The sequence below is a fragment of the Eulemur rufifrons genome, chromosome 8 (genome assembly GCF_041146395.1).
Source record: "Eulemur rufifrons isolate Redbay chromosome 8, OSU_ERuf_1, whole genome shotgun sequence".
In the NCBI taxonomy this organism is placed as follows: Eukaryota; Metazoa; Chordata; class Mammalia; order Primates; family Lemuridae; genus Eulemur; species Eulemur rufifrons.
In genome coordinates this window covers 92,611-109,146 of record NC_090990.1, presented here as the reverse complement: position 1 = coordinate 109,146, position 16,536 = coordinate 92,611, and the positions used below count along the sequence as shown (strand labels likewise).

At 65.4% G+C, this 16,536-nt stretch overlaps 1 protein-coding gene across 1 annotated transcript; it reads left to right on the top strand.

Annotated features, from left to right (window-relative positions):
• Nucleotides 1–487: 487 nt before the first annotated feature.
• Nucleotides 488–15,592, top strand: PANK4 (pantothenate kinase 4 (inactive)). Its single transcript, XM_069479259.1, has 19 exons — nucleotides 488–620; nucleotides 3,683–3,765; nucleotides 4,202–4,416; nucleotides 4,685–4,868; nucleotides 5,140–5,232; nucleotides 5,513–5,666; nucleotides 6,710–6,891; nucleotides 7,407–7,488; nucleotides 7,704–7,804; nucleotides 10,006–10,161; nucleotides 10,284–10,396; nucleotides 10,688–10,775; nucleotides 11,757–11,908; nucleotides 12,941–12,996; nucleotides 13,191–13,240; nucleotides 13,605–13,709; nucleotides 14,196–14,296; nucleotides 14,441–14,509; nucleotides 15,103–15,592. The coding sequence occupies exons 1-19, from the start codon at nucleotides 497–499 to the stop codon at nucleotides 15,314–15,316; spliced, it is 2,322 nt and encodes a 773-aa protein (XP_069335360.1). The 5' UTR covers nucleotides 488–496; the 3' UTR covers nucleotides 15,317–15,592.
• The last annotated feature ends 944 nt before the right edge of the window (nucleotides 15,593–16,536 follow it).

Below are 16,536 nucleotides of genomic sequence, written 5' to 3'. Positions count from 1 at the left end.
AGGGTTCCCACCTCCCCCAGCTTGCGTGGTTTGGCACTGGAAGTCAAACCCTGGGGAGCCAGGAAGCTGGGCACCCCCGCGAGACCACACGACCTTCGCCTTGGCGCGCGGGGCCACGCTCACCGCAGGCGACGTGCACCGAAGAGGGCGGGTCCCCGGCTGCCGCGGACCCTGGCGCCCTCCCTGGGAGCAGAGCGCGGCCGGCCGCCCGGCCAAGCAGGCCTCAGCAGTCGCGTTAAGTGTCCGGCCGGCGGGGAAGGACACTGCTCCAGACGCCCGGTGCCGACCCTCGGGCCCTGGGGCATAAGCGCGCGCGCGCTCCCGAGGCCCAGGCCTCGCAGACCCCGGCCCGGGACTGGCCAGAGCCCGCGCAGCCCGCAAGCCCGCGGAGGCAGGGGGCGGGCCTCATTAGCATAATCTATTCACGGGGCGTTTAGCAGTCAAATATATGCGCATATATCTCCATGGCTGATGAGGCTGGCCGGGCACTTTCAAAATGGCGGAGTGTGGAGCGAGCGGCGGCGGGAGCAGCGGGGACACCCTGGACAAAAGCATCACGCTGCCCCCCGACGAGATCTTCCGCAACCTGGAGAACGCCAAGCGCTTCGCCATCGACATCGGTAGCCGCGGCTGGGCGGCGGGCGCGGGCGGGGCGCGGGCGGGGCGGGCGGCGGGCGGCGGGCGGGGGCGGCGGGAAGGACGAAGGGCGGGGGCGCGGTCCTCGCGCACAGCCTCACGGGCCTCGTAGTCCGCGGTCCCGCGCACAGCCTCACGGGCCTCGTGGTCCGCGGGGCGCAGGCGCGCGGGCTCGGCGTAGCAGCCAGACTACAGCTCCCGGCAGGCGCCGCGCGGGCTGGAGCGGGGCATGCTGGGCCTGGTAGTCTGCGCGCCGCTGACCGGGAGCCCGGGGTCGAAGGGTCCAGTGTCACCGCAGGGAGGAGGGTTCGAATCTCCGGCTGCACGAGCAGCGGGGCGGCCCGTCCCCCCTTCCACCAGTGGGCGGCCGAGATTTGGGGTCCTGTGTGTGGCTGAGACGAGGACGACACGGGCTCCGCGGCCCAGCACGGAGGCTGGCTCCACGCCCGGCCCGGCTCCGCTCTCTGCAGAGCGGACCTCTGGCGCCAGTGCAGACGGCCGTGGACGTGGAACCTGGGAGCTCGTGCCTTCCCGTGGCTTTCAGGGCGGCCCTCCGGGCTCTGCTGCAGACCCTCCTGCCCCTCCTGCCCCTCCTGCCCTGGGTGCCCAGGGCTGCGCTCTCAGTACTGGCTGTGCGCCAGGCCCCTTCCAGACGCTTCCCTGACTCCCCCCCACTAACCCCTCAAGGAGGAGCTCCAATTACTCCACGCAAGGATGAACTTTCTTGCCCAGGGTCACCTGCCTGGTCAGTGGCAGAGTCAGGATTGGAACTCCGCCCACGCCACGCTCTCTGCTGCTCTACCCATGTTTCCGGTGGAAGGGCTTCCTGGGGGTGGCTTCCTCGGGGAAGGCCCCCTTGAGTGGGCCACTGTGGCTTCGCATACCTCTCTCTCTCAGCCGATTTCAGCTGCAGGCTGAGTTTGCTTGCCTGCCTGTTGGTGCCAGTGTGGGACAGTGAAGCTCATCAGGGCAGGGTGGTGTCTGCTGTCTTGAAGCCCCAGTAGGACACCAGAGCTGTCTTGGCTGCTCAGTAGATACCTGAATGAGTAGACAGACCACTGACTGCCCCCCACCCCCCTGGAAAAGCGGGGACATCAGAGACAGCCCCGGGCTCTCCCCTCCAAGCTGTTTACTTCTGGTGCGTTAAACACATCCAGGGCTGTAGGGTTCTCAGGGTCACTGGTGTCCTGGGCTTGGCATGTCACTGTTTTCCGAGGTGCCCCAGTCAGGGAGGAGGGTGTCCTCCAGGGACGTGGGGAGCCATGAGAATGGGAACATGGCCTAGGTGGTGAGTTCCCACCTTGCAGTGAGTTCACGAGGGGCGGTGCTTGGGGGGCGTGGTCTGGTGGCAGGTGTGAGGATGTGCCTGAGGCATTTGGAGGGAGACCTGGCAGGACTCGGTGACCGACTGGATGTGGGGCTGGAGGTGGTGAGCTTGCAGGCCCAGCCGGGCCGCCCACATCGGGCCTCCCCAGAGGCTGCCCAGCTGTGCTCCACCAGTATTCTGAGGCCTCCACCCCCGCCCAGTAGAGTGTGTGCTCTGAGGGGTCCTGCACTTCTGCTGCCCTCACACGGGGGCCTCTGTTCGTGGGGACATGTTGGGACTAAATGTTTCTGAAATACAATTGCCGTTGACCTTGGGAGTTTTCATTCTTGTTAAATGGAGCAGCTTTGGCTCCCAAGACCCTGGGTGTTTCCAAATTCATTTACTGACTCAAGTGTTTGTTCTCATAGATGCCTTTAGTATTTTGTCTCAAAACAACCGTTTGAAAGTCATTTTAGCCTCCTTTCATGATGTAGGATTTTTGCAGGCCCCATAAGAAATGCAGTTTCTCTAAGTCGTTTTGTCATGCTGAGTGTTTGGTTTCACCTGTATGCGTCGCCTCTGGGCCTTGAAGTCTGTGAATGTCACGTGGCCTCAAAAATGCCTCTTCTCTCACTTTGAACAGCACACTGAGGCCGGGCGCGGTGGCTCACGCCTGTAATCCCAGCACTCTGGGAGGCCGAGGCGGGAGGATCGCTCGAGGCCAGGAGTTTGAGACCACCCTGAGCAAGAGCGAGACCCCGTCTCTACTAAAAATAGAAAAACGAGCTGCCCGTGGTGGCGCTTGTAGTCCCAGCTACTCGGGAGGCTGAGGCAGAAGGATCACTGGAGCTCAGGAGTTGGAGGCTGCTGTGAGCTGTGATCACGCCACTGCACTCCAGCCTGGGTGACAGAGTGAGATGCTATCTCAAAAAAAAAAAAAGAGCACACTGAAGTTTATCCTTGAAAATGCCTTCTTTCAGAATCTTTTAACTTTCCCTAACATGTATTCCAGGTGAATAAAGGCCGCTTCTGTTTCCTGATATTTAGTTCAAACTTTGATCACGTACAACATCTGAGGGGCCACGGGGCTTATTGAGAACATCAAAAGGACTTTGGCCCGTGGAGGAAGAGATGTGGGTGGCCCCTGTGTGATTCTTTTGGCTACTTTGGGGGCTTGGGCTGCATCCTCCAGCTCAGAGCCTCTGGGGGGCAGGGACACGGCTTCCTGGCCCAGTTGTCCCCCGTGTTCTCTGAGAAGGTCCTTGCCGCCTGCCCCATTTGTAAGATGGGCAGTCAGGTGTGTGCTTTTTTAAATGAAAACATCCTGGACTTGTCGGCTTATTGCTTTGGTTCGTTAATAAGCTCTGAGCTTGAAACTGAAATTTCTTGAACCGGTGAGGATTGCCGGCATTGCCCAGAAAGGGGGGTTTCCCTTCCTCTGCAGGATTTCGTGCCGGGGGGACAGGGAAATCTTGAGCTCAGTGTGGCTGGGGACCTGAGGACGAAAAGAACTTTTAAAGGAAAGAAGCATTTCGATTTCATAGTTCGTTTTCCCCCTTCCTCTGTTTTGTACCCACAGAGTTTTTAAGTTCAAGTAGCACCAAACACCTTGTCCACAGAGACAGCTTCTTGGACGCTGAAACATCTGGAAATGTCCCGGAGAGCTCAAGGAGGGATGGACCCCAGGCCTCCTTCCCTCCCCAGGCCTGAATTTCCCTTGGTTCGTGTCTCCCCTTACAGGTGGATCCTTGACCAAGCTGGCCTACTATTCAACCGTGCAGCACAAAGTCGCCAAAGTGAGGTCTTTTGACCACTCAGGAAAGGTGAGCTTGTGCTGCGGCCACCTGGAGGCAGGCCCAGTGGCCTGGGGCCAAGCAGCTACTTCCCTGTCATCCTGGACTTGGCACTTCTCCGTCTCCCCTCTGAAAAACTCACTTAGCTGTTCTGGAAGTTTTTGGTATGGACAGCCTTCCCTGTCTTGCGCTCGGTTGCCCTTCAAGACCCTTGGCAGGGATGCCGGCACTTGCTCTCGCCCTTCAGGAGGTTTCCTGTCCCTCTCGGGCAGCCAGGGGTCTCGCAGCCTGGGCCCCTCCCCTCTGGCCCAGGACGCTGCCCGGGAGCTGCAGCTGGCGCCCAGACCCCGCCCATTCAAGGTTGATGCAAGTGGCCGGGGCCTGTGGGCAGGGGTGCTCGGGGACCAGGCCCTTGCGCGGTTCCCCCAGCCCCGGCTCACGCAGACGTCCCGACTTTGTTTCCTAGGACGCAGAACACGATCACGAGCCGCCCTACGAGATTTCCGTGCAGGAAGAGATCACTGCTCGGCTGCACTTCATCAAGTTTGAAAACGCCTACATCGGAGCCTGCCTGGACTTCATCAAGGACCACCTGGTCAACACGGAGACCAAGGTCATCCAGGCCACAGGCGGCGGGGCCTACAAGTTTAAGGACCTCATCGAAGAGAAGCTGCGGCTGAAGTGAGTGGGGCCTCGCTGGCGCGGAAAGGACAGGCAGCCACCGCTGCTCCCGCGGGCACGCCACGTGGCTGTGGAGGGACACGGGGCCGTGGGGCCGTTCTTAGTGCTGTGGGCCACCCTGGCAGTTGCCGCTTTTGAAAGCCAGATCGGCTGTGCCCAGGCCACGTCTGCGGGTGGCGCCGCCCTGCGACCTCGGCTGGACAGGCTGCCTGTGGCCGCCCCTTCCGGTGGCCTGGACGCCTTACGGGTCGGGCTCCTTCCTCTTTAGGGTTGACAAGCAGGACGTGATGACGTGCTTGATAAAGGGGTGCAACTTCGTGTTGAAGAACATCCCACAAGAGGCCTTCATTTATCAGAAGGATTCCGACCCCGAGTTCCGGTTTCAGACAAACCACCCCAACATCTTCCCCTACCTCCTCGTCAACATCGGTTCCGGAGTCTCCATCGTCAAGGTGAGACTGGGCTGCACAGAGGGAATGAGCGCGTGACTCGGGAGCTGCTGGGTAAGCGCTCGCCCCGTGTGGGAGCCCGTGCTGCGCACAGGGACGGGGGCAAACCCAACGGGCCAGCATCCACGAACACGAGACCACGAGGTCACCGGCTGTTGTCAGACGGACAGTGGGCCCTGACTGGCCTTCAGGAGCATCCTCACCCTCGGCGGCACTGGGGGAGGGACCCGCCTGCTGGGGGCTGCTTGCTGACTGCCCGCCCTGCCCCGCCCAGGTGGAGACCGAGGACAGGTTCGAGTGGGTTGGCGGCAGCTCCATCGGAGGCGGCACCTTCTGGGGGCTCGGGGCCCTGCTCACCAGGACGAAGGTACGCCAGCAGGTGGACATGCTCTGGGTGTGGGGTTTCTGCTTCCCGCCCTCGGAGGGGCTGAGGCCGTGTGGCCTGTGACTTGCTGGACGAGAGGCCCCTTCCCCGGCCTCCCCCGACTCTGTGCTGGGCTCGGGACGAGGGTGCGGCCCACAGTCCTGCTCACCTCCTCCTGCCATGGCGGCAGTGGAGAGAGGGGGCCCCTCAAACCCGGCCTGGCGTTGGGGTCGTGGGGCTGCCGGCTCCGGGCTTGCTGCCTCCCTCCCCTGTGTCCCCGCAGAAATTCGACGAGCTGCTGCATCTGGCCTCTAAGGGCCAGCACACGAACGTGGACATGCTGGTGCAGGACATCTACGGGGGCGCCCACCAGACGCTGGGGCTGAGCGGCAGCCTCATCGCCAGCAGCTTCGGGAAGTCGGCCACCACCGACAAAGGTACCCGCCCCGGCCCCCGGCAGTGCCCAGTGACCGCGGCAGCGGCACACCGTGTTCCCTGGACACCAGTCTTCCCACCGGCTGTCACCTGGAGAGGTGGGGTCTCGGGTCTCAGCCCCGTGACCTTGACCTGCCCCGGTTACTGCGGCTCACTGTGGCACAAGCATATTTTGTGCTTAGAGAATGACGGTAAATAAATTCCGTCAGTCTTTGTTTTAGAAAAAAAACATAGGTAGTTCCTATAAGTTAGGAACAGTGGTTAGGGTCCCCCCACCTTGAAAACAAAGCCTGATCCATCCAGGAGTGATTCCCACGTCACACACCCTCCTGTGCTCCGGCTGAGTTCTCCCCCAGAACTTCCCGCCCCCTTCCCCCCTTCTCTGTCCCCCCACCCCATCCCCCCGCCTCTCACTAGTCCCCCCGCCTCTCACTAGTCCCCCCCACCTCTCACTAGTCCCCCCCGCCTCTCACTAGTCCCCCCGCCTCTCACTAGTCCCCCCCGCCCCTCACTAGTTCCCCCCGCCTCTCACTAGTCCCCCCGCCTCTCACTAGTCCCCCCCGCCCCTCACTAGTCCCCCCCGCCCCTCACTAGTCCCCCCGCCTCTCACTAGTCCCCCCCGCCTCTCACTAGTCCCCCCCCGCCTCTCACTAGTCCCCCCGCCCCTCACTAGTCCCCCCGCCTCTCACTAGTCCCCCCCGCCCCTCACTAGTCCCCCCCGCCCCTCACTAGTCCCCCCCGCCCCTCTCTAGTCCCCCCCGCCCCTCTCTAGTCCCCCCCGCCTCTCACTAGTCCCCTCCGCCCCTCACTAGTCCCCCCCGCCCCTCACTAGTCCCCCCCGCCTCTCACTAGTCCCCCCCAACCCCTCACTAGTTCCCCCCCGCCTCTCACTAGTCCCCCCCGCCTCTCACTAGTCCCCCCCAACCCCTCACTAGTCCCCCCCGCCCCTCACTAGTCCCCCCCGCCTCTCACTAGTCCCCCCCGCCCCTCACTAGCCGCACATGGTTTGCTTGGTGGCCGACGTGCGTGTCGTTTTCCGCCCCAGAGTTCTCCAAGGAGGACATGGCCAAGAGTTTGCTGCACATGATCAGCAACGACATCGGGCAGCTCGCCTGTCTGCACGCCAGGCTGCACGGCCTGGACAGGGTGTACTTCGGGGGCTTCTTCATCCGGGGCCACCCCGTGACCATGCGCACCATCACCTACAGCATCAACTTCTTCTCCAAGGTAGCGCGCGACCTTCACCCCAGTCCTCTCCTGCAGACCCTCCGTGTCTTCAAAAGTGGCACTTGCCGCCCCGAACAGCAGTGGGCCGGAGTGTCATTAGCCACCGCAGGGCTGTCCCCCTCCCCTGGCTAGCTCCGGGCTGCGTGCGCCTCGTGGGCCTGTGGCCGTCACTGAGTGTAGGCATGTTACCAATGACGGGCACTCTAGGGACGGTGTCACTGTCGACAGGGGTCAGTGGAGCTTGGGGACGCCGTGCAGTGCCCACCAGGTGGGCCTGCCCACGTGTGCTGCCCGCCCCCGCAGCCTGCCCCAATACAAGAGCGACCGGGTGGTGGGTAATCGACCACGAGCAGTTGCTTCCTCGTGGAAACGCTCTTAGGTCCCCTCGGCCGGCAGGTGCAGCTCCACTGAGCAGCGTGTTGGGGCCGGTGTTTGAGAAGGGTGGGCCACGCAGGGTGAGGCCCACCGCCACGTGGGGCCTCTGACCAGCTACACGTGGGCTTTGGCCGTGGCAGGGGGAAGTGCAGGCTCTGTTTCTGAGGCATGAAGGCTACCTGGGTGCCATCGGAGCGTTCCTGAAGGGGGCCGAGCAAGACAGTGAGTAGAGCTGTGCCCCTGTGGGCAGCCACGGCCACGTAGGGCTTTGGCCGTGGCTATGGCCGTGGCCCTGCTCCCGGTCAGGGCAGCACAGGGTCCAGGGATGCGGTGGGGGGCGTGAGGCCTCGGGGTTACCTCTGTGAGTCCACACCCTTCCCCGCTCCCTTTCCCCTTGATTCGCGGCGGGGCCGACAGGCATGTGCCTCTTGTTCCAGACCCCAACCAGTACAGCTGGGGGGAGAACTACGCGGGCAGCTCCGGGCTGATGAGCACAGCACCTGAGCTGGGCCCCACGCGGCGGGCGCGGAGCGGCACCGTGAGTAGCGGCCCTGGCCATCGGGGGTCCCCCGGGGGCAGCGTGTGCTGCGCGCCGTCCGCCGTCCCTGAGAACAGCCCGGCGCCCAGGCCTCTCATGGATGTGAGATCTCACCCAACTGCAGATCAGGGCTGAGGCTGAGGGCAGAAGAAAGACGTTGCAGCTTTTGCCTCTCCCCTGTGTGGGGCTCTCGTGTTTCCGGAACACTCGGCAGAGCCCCGGTGTGTGTGGTGCAGCCCTTGTTTGCAGAGGACGCCGCAGTTCAGGGACGACCAGGGGCCTCCCCGTGGGCGGGGCAAGTCTCAGTCGAGTCAGGGTCGAGCCCCGGGGTCACGGGCTCTTTGCCTGGGCTGACGGTTGACGTCAGGGACGAAGTCTGCCCTCCTCGGAGGGTTCGCGGTCCTTTCTCAAACCCCAACTTGGGTGCGACCCACCGGCCGGGACCGTGGTTCTGCCCTGGCCTGAGCGGGCAGAGCGCCGCGGGGCCGGCGGGCAGGGAGGTGCACGCCGGGTCTACCTGGGCTAGAGCCGCGTGGGGAGGGTCTCCTGCCGGGACATCAGCAGCACGGCTTCGTCACGTGGAAATTGCCACCGTTTCTTGGGCCGCACGTCCCGGTGGGTTGTGACTTCTCAGGGGGCAGCCGTCTGAGCCCGCCGGGCACTCGCGGGTCAGATGCCTCCAGGGCACGCTGCCTGACGCTGCTTCTCGTCGTGGGCGCAGGTCCCGTGTTGAGCGGGGCGCTGTCAGGATCTCACCTGGCTGCGGCCAGCTGCTCAGGAGCTCCCTCCGGCCCACACGGCGCTGTCCCTGTGCGTGACGCAGGCTTTGCGCCAGCCGCACAGACACTGCTGTGCTTTCCGTGGCCCTGCGGCCCGGCAGGGGTGAATGACCCAGGGTGGGCAGAGCGCAGGGTCCCGGCCCAGTTGGCACCACGGACTGGTGTTCAGAGGGAGGGGCCGGTGTCTCCCAGCCTGTTTCTGATTTGGCAAACGTCTGCCCAGTGATTATAAATCAGACATCTGAGCAGGCGGCGACCCTTCATCAGTGCCCTTGTGCGACGTGGGTGGCAGGGGCTGTTCAGAGATGCCGTGTGCGGGGAGGGCCACCTTACGAGGCCTGGTGACGTCACCCTGGGAGGACCCGGATCCCCGTGTTACTGACAGAAGTGCGGAGAGAGAGACCAAGTAGTTACTGTGGGTTTACGTACCCCAAAAAAGGCAGAGCCGAGATCTGAACCCCCTCTGTCAAGAGAGCAGGAGGGGCCCTTGAGGCCACCAGGAAGGCAGGTGGCAAGGGGGACGTGGAGGACACACGGCTCCTGCCGCCCCTCCTCCCTGGGTGTGGAAGTTCTCCAGCTCTTTCTGTGCTCAGTTCTGTCACGCGGGTGTTTCACACCTGGAAGGAGGTGGATCTCGGCCAGGCCCCCAGGGATTCTCCAGCCCCAGGGGTTGCGGGCGGAGCTGCTCCCACTGGGGAAGGGCCACGCACAGTCCCCGGAGGGCAGGGAGGAGCCTGCTGCACCGGTGTCCTCTCCTCGGTGCACTGGGGCTGGTGCCACTGGGGCTGGGGGTCCAGCTCGTCCTTCCCCACATAAAGTGGAGCGTGAGCATCTGAGATCGCCCAGATACAGCTTGGGGCCAGCTGGCCATCAGCAGAGAGAGCACCTGGGGGGCTGCCTGGAGGTGGGGGCTGCCTGGAGGTGGGGAGCGTGAGGTGTGGTGAGGGCAGCAGGTGCAGAGCTCCGCACAGCAGGAAAGCGGTCAGGGTGTCTGGGAGCCCCAGGCGAGGAGGAAACAGTGTGAGCAGGAGGGAGGGGGTGACAGCTGAGGGGTGACTGCAGGTGGGGGGAGGAGGGGGTGGGGGAGGGTGGCTGCAGGGGTGGGGGGAGGAGGGGGTGGGGGGGGTGGCTGCAGGGGTTGGGGGAGGCACACGTGGAATCATCCGGAGCAGCGTGGAGAGTGTGAGGCTCAGGCTCCTGGCCAAGGGTTCGCGTCTGACCCAGAGGTGTGGGGCGAGGCCGTGGTCAGCCTCACCCGTTCTCACAGAGAGCCCGGTGGCTGCAGCCCCCCCCTGCGGCCCCCTCACTCTCCTGGTCCCCTTGGGCTTCCCGGGCTGCATGAGGACGTCCCTGTGGGGCCGCAGGTGTGTTTTGGTTTTTCTGGAAACCGCATCTCTGCCCTGCTGCTCCTTGTCTGCCCAGTTCGACTTGCTGGAGATGGACCGGCTGGAGAGGCCGCTGGTCAACCTGCCCCTCCTCCTGGACCCGTCCTCCTACGTGCCCGACACGGTGGACCTCACGGACGACGCGCTGGCCCGCAAGTACTGGCTCACCTGCTTCGAGGAGGCCCTGGACGGGGTGAGGCTCCGAGGAGAGGAGTTCCGGCAGGAACTGCTCCGAGCACAGCCTGGCTGGCCCCCCGCTCCCCGCAGTTGGCAAGGCGCCGGCCGGGCGGCCGCTGACCGCCCTGTTGTCGGCAGGTCGTGAAGCGCGCCGTGGCCAGCCAGCCCGACGCTGCCGACGCCGCGGAGCGGGCGGAGAAGTTCCGGCAGAAGTACTGGGACAAGCTGCAGACGCTGAGGCACCAGCCCTTGTAAGTGTCCGGCGTCCCAGCGTGCGGCCACTGCCTGCTGGGGACGGGGCCCTGCACCTCTGAGCAGCAGCCATGCCATCGGCGTTCGGGGCCTGCGGGTGGGCGTGGGGCACAGGCCTGGTGGCTGCAGTCCCCCCAGCGGCCCCCTCGCTCTCCTGGTCCCCTTGGGCTGCCCGGGCTGCGTGAGGATGTCCCCGGTGGGGCCGAGGGTGTGGGGACGTGCGGGGGCTTGGCTGCCTCCCACCTCCAGGCCTGCCCTGCTCAGCCGCCCCTGCCATGGTCTGTCCACAGCGCCTACGGGACCCTGACTGTGCGCAGCCTGCTGGACACGAGGGAGCACTGTTTGAACGAGTTCAACTTCCCAGACCCCTACTCCAAAGTGAGTACCGCTCTCGCCATTCTCGATCCCGAGTGGTGGCGAAAGGCATCCTGTCCTGTTCTGTCCGGCTGTGCGGGTTCAGTCGTGCCCCGACCCTGGTGCGGGCGGGCGGCCTGCGTGGTGGAGCCAGCTAGCCAGGGCCTCTGCCAACAGCATGTGCTGGAGAGCCTGGGGGTGCCGCCACGGTGACCCCACAGATGACCAGGGCCGGAGAGGGGTACTGGCGGTCATGAGGGGAGAAGGGAGGAGCAGGTCCACCTGGGAGAGGCACAGCCATGTTCTGCAGAGCCGCGGGCGGGGGGCTCCGCGGAAGGGTCAGACCCTGGCCTGCCCTCAGCTCACTCCCGGGAAGCTGGTACTCCGGGGGCGCCGCCTCCTGTAGTATATGGGGCTGAGTCTCCCGAGGTTGGCACTCCTGGGTGTCAGTCTTGCGTCCCTGTGTCTGACGGCCGAGCCCAGAAGCTCCACCCTCCTCCTCGGAGCCTTCGGGCCGGGAGGCAGCAGGTCCTGTCCGACCCCCCCTTTGAGGACGAGCTTCACACTGCGTTCCCTGCCCTCCCCGCCTACAGCGTGTCTGGTGACGGGGCAGGTCTGGGCGTCACGGGTGTGGACGTCAGGCCTGGGGCACCCGTGGGGGCTGTGTCCTCCGCCCCTGCCCTGTCTCGGCCTCTGCTCAGTCACATGGGGCCAGGCTCTCCCGGCCTCGTCCTGGGAGCCCACGCAGCGAGGGATGGCCCTCGGCCCCGCTCCGAGTCACGGGCCGTCCCTGGCTTGATCCTGGCGCTCGGGCTCTGGAGGGAGTGTTGGGTGCACGCGCTCTGTCTGCACGGAACGGACTCACGCCCGTGAGCCACGCGACCTCCTCAGCGGGGGGTCCCTCTTCGACGGTGCTCTGCCCAGGGCCCCAGGGAGGCCGCCTGCACGTGGCCCGGGGTGCTGGCCGTCGCGTGGTGAGGACACGTCTCCTGTGGTGTCTGGCAGGTGAAGCAGAAGGAGAACGGCGTGGCGCTGAAGTGCTTCCCTGGCGTGATCCGCTCCCTGGACGCGCTGGGCTGGGAGGAGCGGCAGCTGGCCCTGGTGAAAGGGCTGCTGGCCGGGAACGTCTTCGACTGGGGGGCCAAGGCCGTGTCCGAGTAGGTACCGCGGTCTCGGCCGCTCTGGCCTCCGTCTCTGTGAGGCGGCCTGTGGCTGCGTGACCCTGGGGCCCCCGTCCCGTCCCAAGGCTGCCCGGCCTGGGCCGCCTGCTTTGCCCACGAGGGCAGGGGCGTCCCGGGGGGTCATGGCGCACACGGTGTTTCTTAGGCTTCTCTGGTGCGCGAGGCCTCGGCGGTGAGCTCGCGGCCGCCCCGGCCTGTGCTGGGCCCACAACCTTCCTGCGGGGTGGGCAGTGGAGGCCCAGGGGTTGGATTGGAAATTTGGGGCTGACATTTTCACTGGGCAAAATCCAAGTTCACGCTGGTCACGCGCAGTCGGAGTTGAACGGAGTTAACGTGTGAATTGGAAAGCACTGGGCAGAGGAGCTTGCAGACACCGAGTGTCCTCCTTGGGGCTCACAGTCTGTGGGTAACCTCCACGTGAACCGTTTCCACAGCAATGACCTCAGTCGCCGGTCCCTGGCCTCTCCAGTGGCCCTGCCACACTGCTGCCCCTTCGTTTGCCCGTGGGGCCCGCGGGAGACAGCCCAGGTTCCTCCCAGGTGTAGCCCAGGCCTCCGGGCCCTCCCCGGGTCCACTTGCGTGTTTGGACGCGTGTGAGAGCAGCTGTCCACGTTCCCTCCCGCCCGCGTCACTGCTGCCCTTGAGGAAACGGACCGTGGCCGGCACGTGGGCGCTTGAGGAGGGCCCCACCCCAGGCCGCGGCTGGCGGCTTCCCACATGCAGCCCTGGCTGGCGCCAACCCAGTGGGACTGTGCCGTGGCTGCCCCTGTGGAAGGACATCCCTGCCCCCCACTTGGGAGACTTTCTTGAGATTCTATAATCCACCCTGAGAAACATGCCTTGTTGTTTCTCAGCCTCTCCCGGAGGACTCCCGGGGTTGCTGAGCGGTCGGCAGGGGCGGCGTTGCCTCCCGTCACCAGCTGCCCCGGTCTGCGCCGGCTCCCACGTTAAGCTATGAGGGCGGAAGTTTCTGGTTTTGTTTCGTTAACTTTCTTTTTTCCTCCACAGCGTCCTTGAATCCGACCCCGAGTTTGGGTTTGAAGAAGCGAAGAGGAAGCTACAAGGTACGGAAGCCCGGCTCGTGCCGGGACAGTCGCATCTGGCGTGTGGCGCGGTCAGGGTGCGGGCGTGTGCCATCTAAGCGTGGGGTGTCGGGGGAACCTGCCCCCGGCACAGGAACGGTTGAAAGTGGGTCTGGTAAACGTGCACAGGCTTGGCCGACGTGGTGGCCTAATCATGTGTTCCCTGTCTCACACAGAGCGCCCCTGGCTCGTGGACTCCTACAGCAAGTGGCTTCAGAGACTAAAGGTGTGTGGGGGGGGGTCCCCCCTCTCTGCCCTGGGGGGATGGGACTGGAGCCTGGGAGGCAGGGGTCCCAGGTGGGTGGTCCCAGGAGGGAGGCGGGCGGGGACCTGCCCCAGGACCCAGGTGGTGTGGGCGGCTCCCGTGTTAGAGTTTCACGGGCCCCCACGGGGCTGGAGCACCTGTAGCCACTGCTCCTCGGGCCAGCTGCCCCCAGCTCCGGCGGGCTGGCCCGTCCTGGCACGCCCGTGTCTCCGGGCCCCCGCAGCCCCTGGTCCCAGCCCCTGCAGGGGGGGGGGTGGCGGGCGGGGGAGTCTGAATCGCTTGGACGTGCCTGTTCCCAACTGAACGTCCTGGTTTTGTCTTGCAGGGGCCCCCTCATAAATGTGCCTTAATTTTCGCAGATAACAGTGGAGTAGACATCATTTTGGGAGTCTTCCCCTTTGTCAGGGAGCTACTCTTTAGAGGGACGGAGGTGAGTGAGGAGGTGTGTGGGTGGGACCCTTCCCCGAGCTCCTCTGCCCTCGGTGGGGTTGGTGCTGCTGTGGGCCTCTGGCGGCGGCGGGCAGAGCTCCTCGTCCGCGGCAGGTAGGTGCAGGAGAGATGGTGGGATGGCGGCAGGGGGACTGGGCCTGCGGAGTCGCGGGGGGACGGCTCCCAGCCTCCCCCGGTCCAGGGTGCAGGGTCCACCTGCCTACGCCCAGGGCTGAAGCAGAGACTCGGCCGTGACTTCATGCTGACCCCCGAGGCAGGGCGGTCCCAAGAGCGGGCTCTGAGCAGGCGCTGCCCTGGGCGTCAGCTCCCTCCCGCGGCTGCGGAGCGGCGAGGTGGGCTGGGGTCCCTGCACCCCAGCAGCTGGCAGCTGGCCAGGCCCTGCCCCGGGAGCCTTGGGTGGGCACAGGCTGGCTCCGTGCTGGGCAGCAGTGGCAAAGGGCCTGAAAGAGCCTGGCCCTCCCCACAGGTCATCCTGGCGTGCAACTCGGGCCCCGCCCTGAACGACGTGACGCACAGCGAGGCTCTCATCGTGGCCGAGCGCATCGCGGCCATGGACCCCGTTGTCCAGTAAGCATCGCTGGTGGCGCAGGGGGGCAGCCCCTCGTGGGACAGGGAGGGCCGGGGGGCTTAGCGGGTCCTGGGAGTTGTGGGGCAAGGGGGAGGCTCCCGTGGTGCCACCATCCGGGACACTGACCCCCTCGTGCCCGGCAGCTCTGCACTCAGAGGAGAGAGGCTGCTGTTGGTCCAGACGGGCTCCAGCTCCCCGTGCCTCGACCTCAGGTAACGTGGCACCTCTGTCCCCAGGGCCCTCACTCCCAGGGTCCCTGCTGCCCCACTGCCCACCCTGACCGCAGACGGCGGCTGGCCTGGGGCTGCGGTCCCCACGCGGGCCCTGTGGGGGTGGGCGGGTTCGGGGTTTGAGGCTCGAGGCAGCCACGCCCGGCACCTGCTTCTGTCACCGCCGCAGGCAGTGACGCACGGGCTGTCCTACCCGCCTCCCAACCACTCGTGTAACGAGCGCGAGTCCAGTCCCAGGGCTCCGAGTCCCGTCTGTTGGGTGGGATGCTCCGTCCTGTTCCTGTCCCAACACTCTTAACCCACAGGAAGGATGTAAAAATCTATGAAAGGGGGTAAGATCCTCTAAAGTTGAACATTAAAAAGCGCTATTAAGGCAGTTTTCAAGGTGGAGGTGCCCTTGGCCCAGCGGGTGTGGCTGCTCCAGGCCCCGGGGGAGGCAGCTGCCGGTGGAGGCTGGATTTGGGGGGCCCACGTTTGTGACTGAGGGTGTGGGGCTCCCCCGTGCTGGCCGCTGCCCCCCGTGGGAGGCCGGGTTTGGGGTCCCCTCAGGCTCACTGCCACCTTCCTCCCCGAAGCCGCCTGGACAAGGGGCTGGCCGTGCTGGTGCGCGAGCGCGGCGCGGACCTGGTGGTGATCGAGGGCATGGGCCGCGCCGTCCACACCAACTACCACGCGGCGCTGCGCTGCGAGAGCCTCAAGCTGGCCGTCATCAAGAACGCCTGGCTGGCGGAGCGGCTGGGCGGCCGGCTCTTCAGCGTCATCTTCAAGTACGAGGTCCCGGCCGAGTGAGGCGCCGCCCCGCAGACCGCGCCTGTCAGCGGCAGGACCTGTTTCACCGCAGGGGGGCTGCGCTCAAATGCAGATATTTATACGCTCCCGTGGCGCAGCGTGTGCACCCCCGCCACACAGCCGCGCCACGTCCGTGACGGGAGATGCAGCTTTGTCCTGTGAGACGTTCGTATGGGAATATATTTAACTGTTAAATAACCTTTTATATATGTATAAATATATAAATATATACGTGTACGTCTGACGGGCGCAGCGCCGCGTCCCCTAATAGAGTTTCAGAGTGAGGCGGGCCCTTTGCGTTTGCCGTTTGTTGGGGAGAAGTTGGGCCATCGCGGCGGTCGGGCCGGGTCGTCCCCAGCCCCCTGTGGGGACGCGGGAGCCTTTCCCTCTAGTGGCTGCTGGAACTCTCCCGGCTCCAAGCACACCTGTCCCGTCCGAGCCTGGTCCCCAGTCCCCGCGTGTCCCCTCCTCCTTCCCAGCAGGAGCTGACTGACAGGTCTGTCCCGTGGGCGCCCTCTGGTCCCTGCTGTGCCCGGGCAGCACTCTTGACTCCCCACGGGCATCGGGCACCCTCAGGGCTCGCGGAGGGAGCAGGGCTGGGGGACCCCCCACTCAGAGAAGCACATAACGCGCCCAGTGTCCCCAGGACCCTGCCCTGTGGCTGGGGTGGGTGTGGCGTGGGGGTAGCTGGCCACACAGGAGCCACAGGGCCCAGCCCCTGGGAGTGCTCCGAGATGCCTGGGACTCCCCCCTCAGCCGGCACGTCCCCCAGGGTATGACAGAGACCACATACAGCCACATGGCAGCAAGAGGACTCCTCAGAGTGACAATGGAGGCAGGCCCCTCTGAGTGCAGAGCTCGGCGCTCTGACTTCGCGGCAGGAGCTGTTCCTGCGTCTCAGCCACCCCCCACCAGGCCCCGCCAGCTTGAGACCCCGAGCACGTGCTGTCCCGGACCACCTTCCGCACGGCTCTGCGTGGGGGTCAGGGCCTGAGTCGCAGAGCTGGGAGCACACCCCAAGACTGAGCCCCTGCCTTGCCCCTCCTCCCTGCCTCGTGCCAGCCCCCGCCGTGGTGCCCTGTGTGACCTGCCCCCGCCGTGGTGGCCTGTGTGAACTGCCCCCGCCGTGGTGCCCCGTGTGACCTGTCCCCGCCGTGGTGCCCTGTGTGACCTGCCCCCGCCGTGGTGCTTGTGTGAACTGCCCCTGCCGTGGTGCCCTG

What these genes read in the sequence shown, in the direction of transcription:
- PANK4 (XM_069479259.1), top strand. Translation starts at nt 497, where the DNA reads ATGGCGGAGTGTGGAGCGAGCGGCGGCGGGAGCAGCGGGGACACCCTG. An exon ending in GCGCTTCGCCATCGACATCG is followed by an intron (nt 621 to 3,682) that starts GTAGCCGCGGCT and finishes CTCCCCTTACAG; the next exon opens with GTGGATCCTTGACCAAGCTG. An exon ending in TCCCCGTGCCTCGACCTCAG is followed by an intron (nt 14,510 to 15,102) that starts GTAACGTGGCAC and finishes TCCTCCCCGAAG; the next exon opens with CCGCCTGGACAAGGGGCTGG.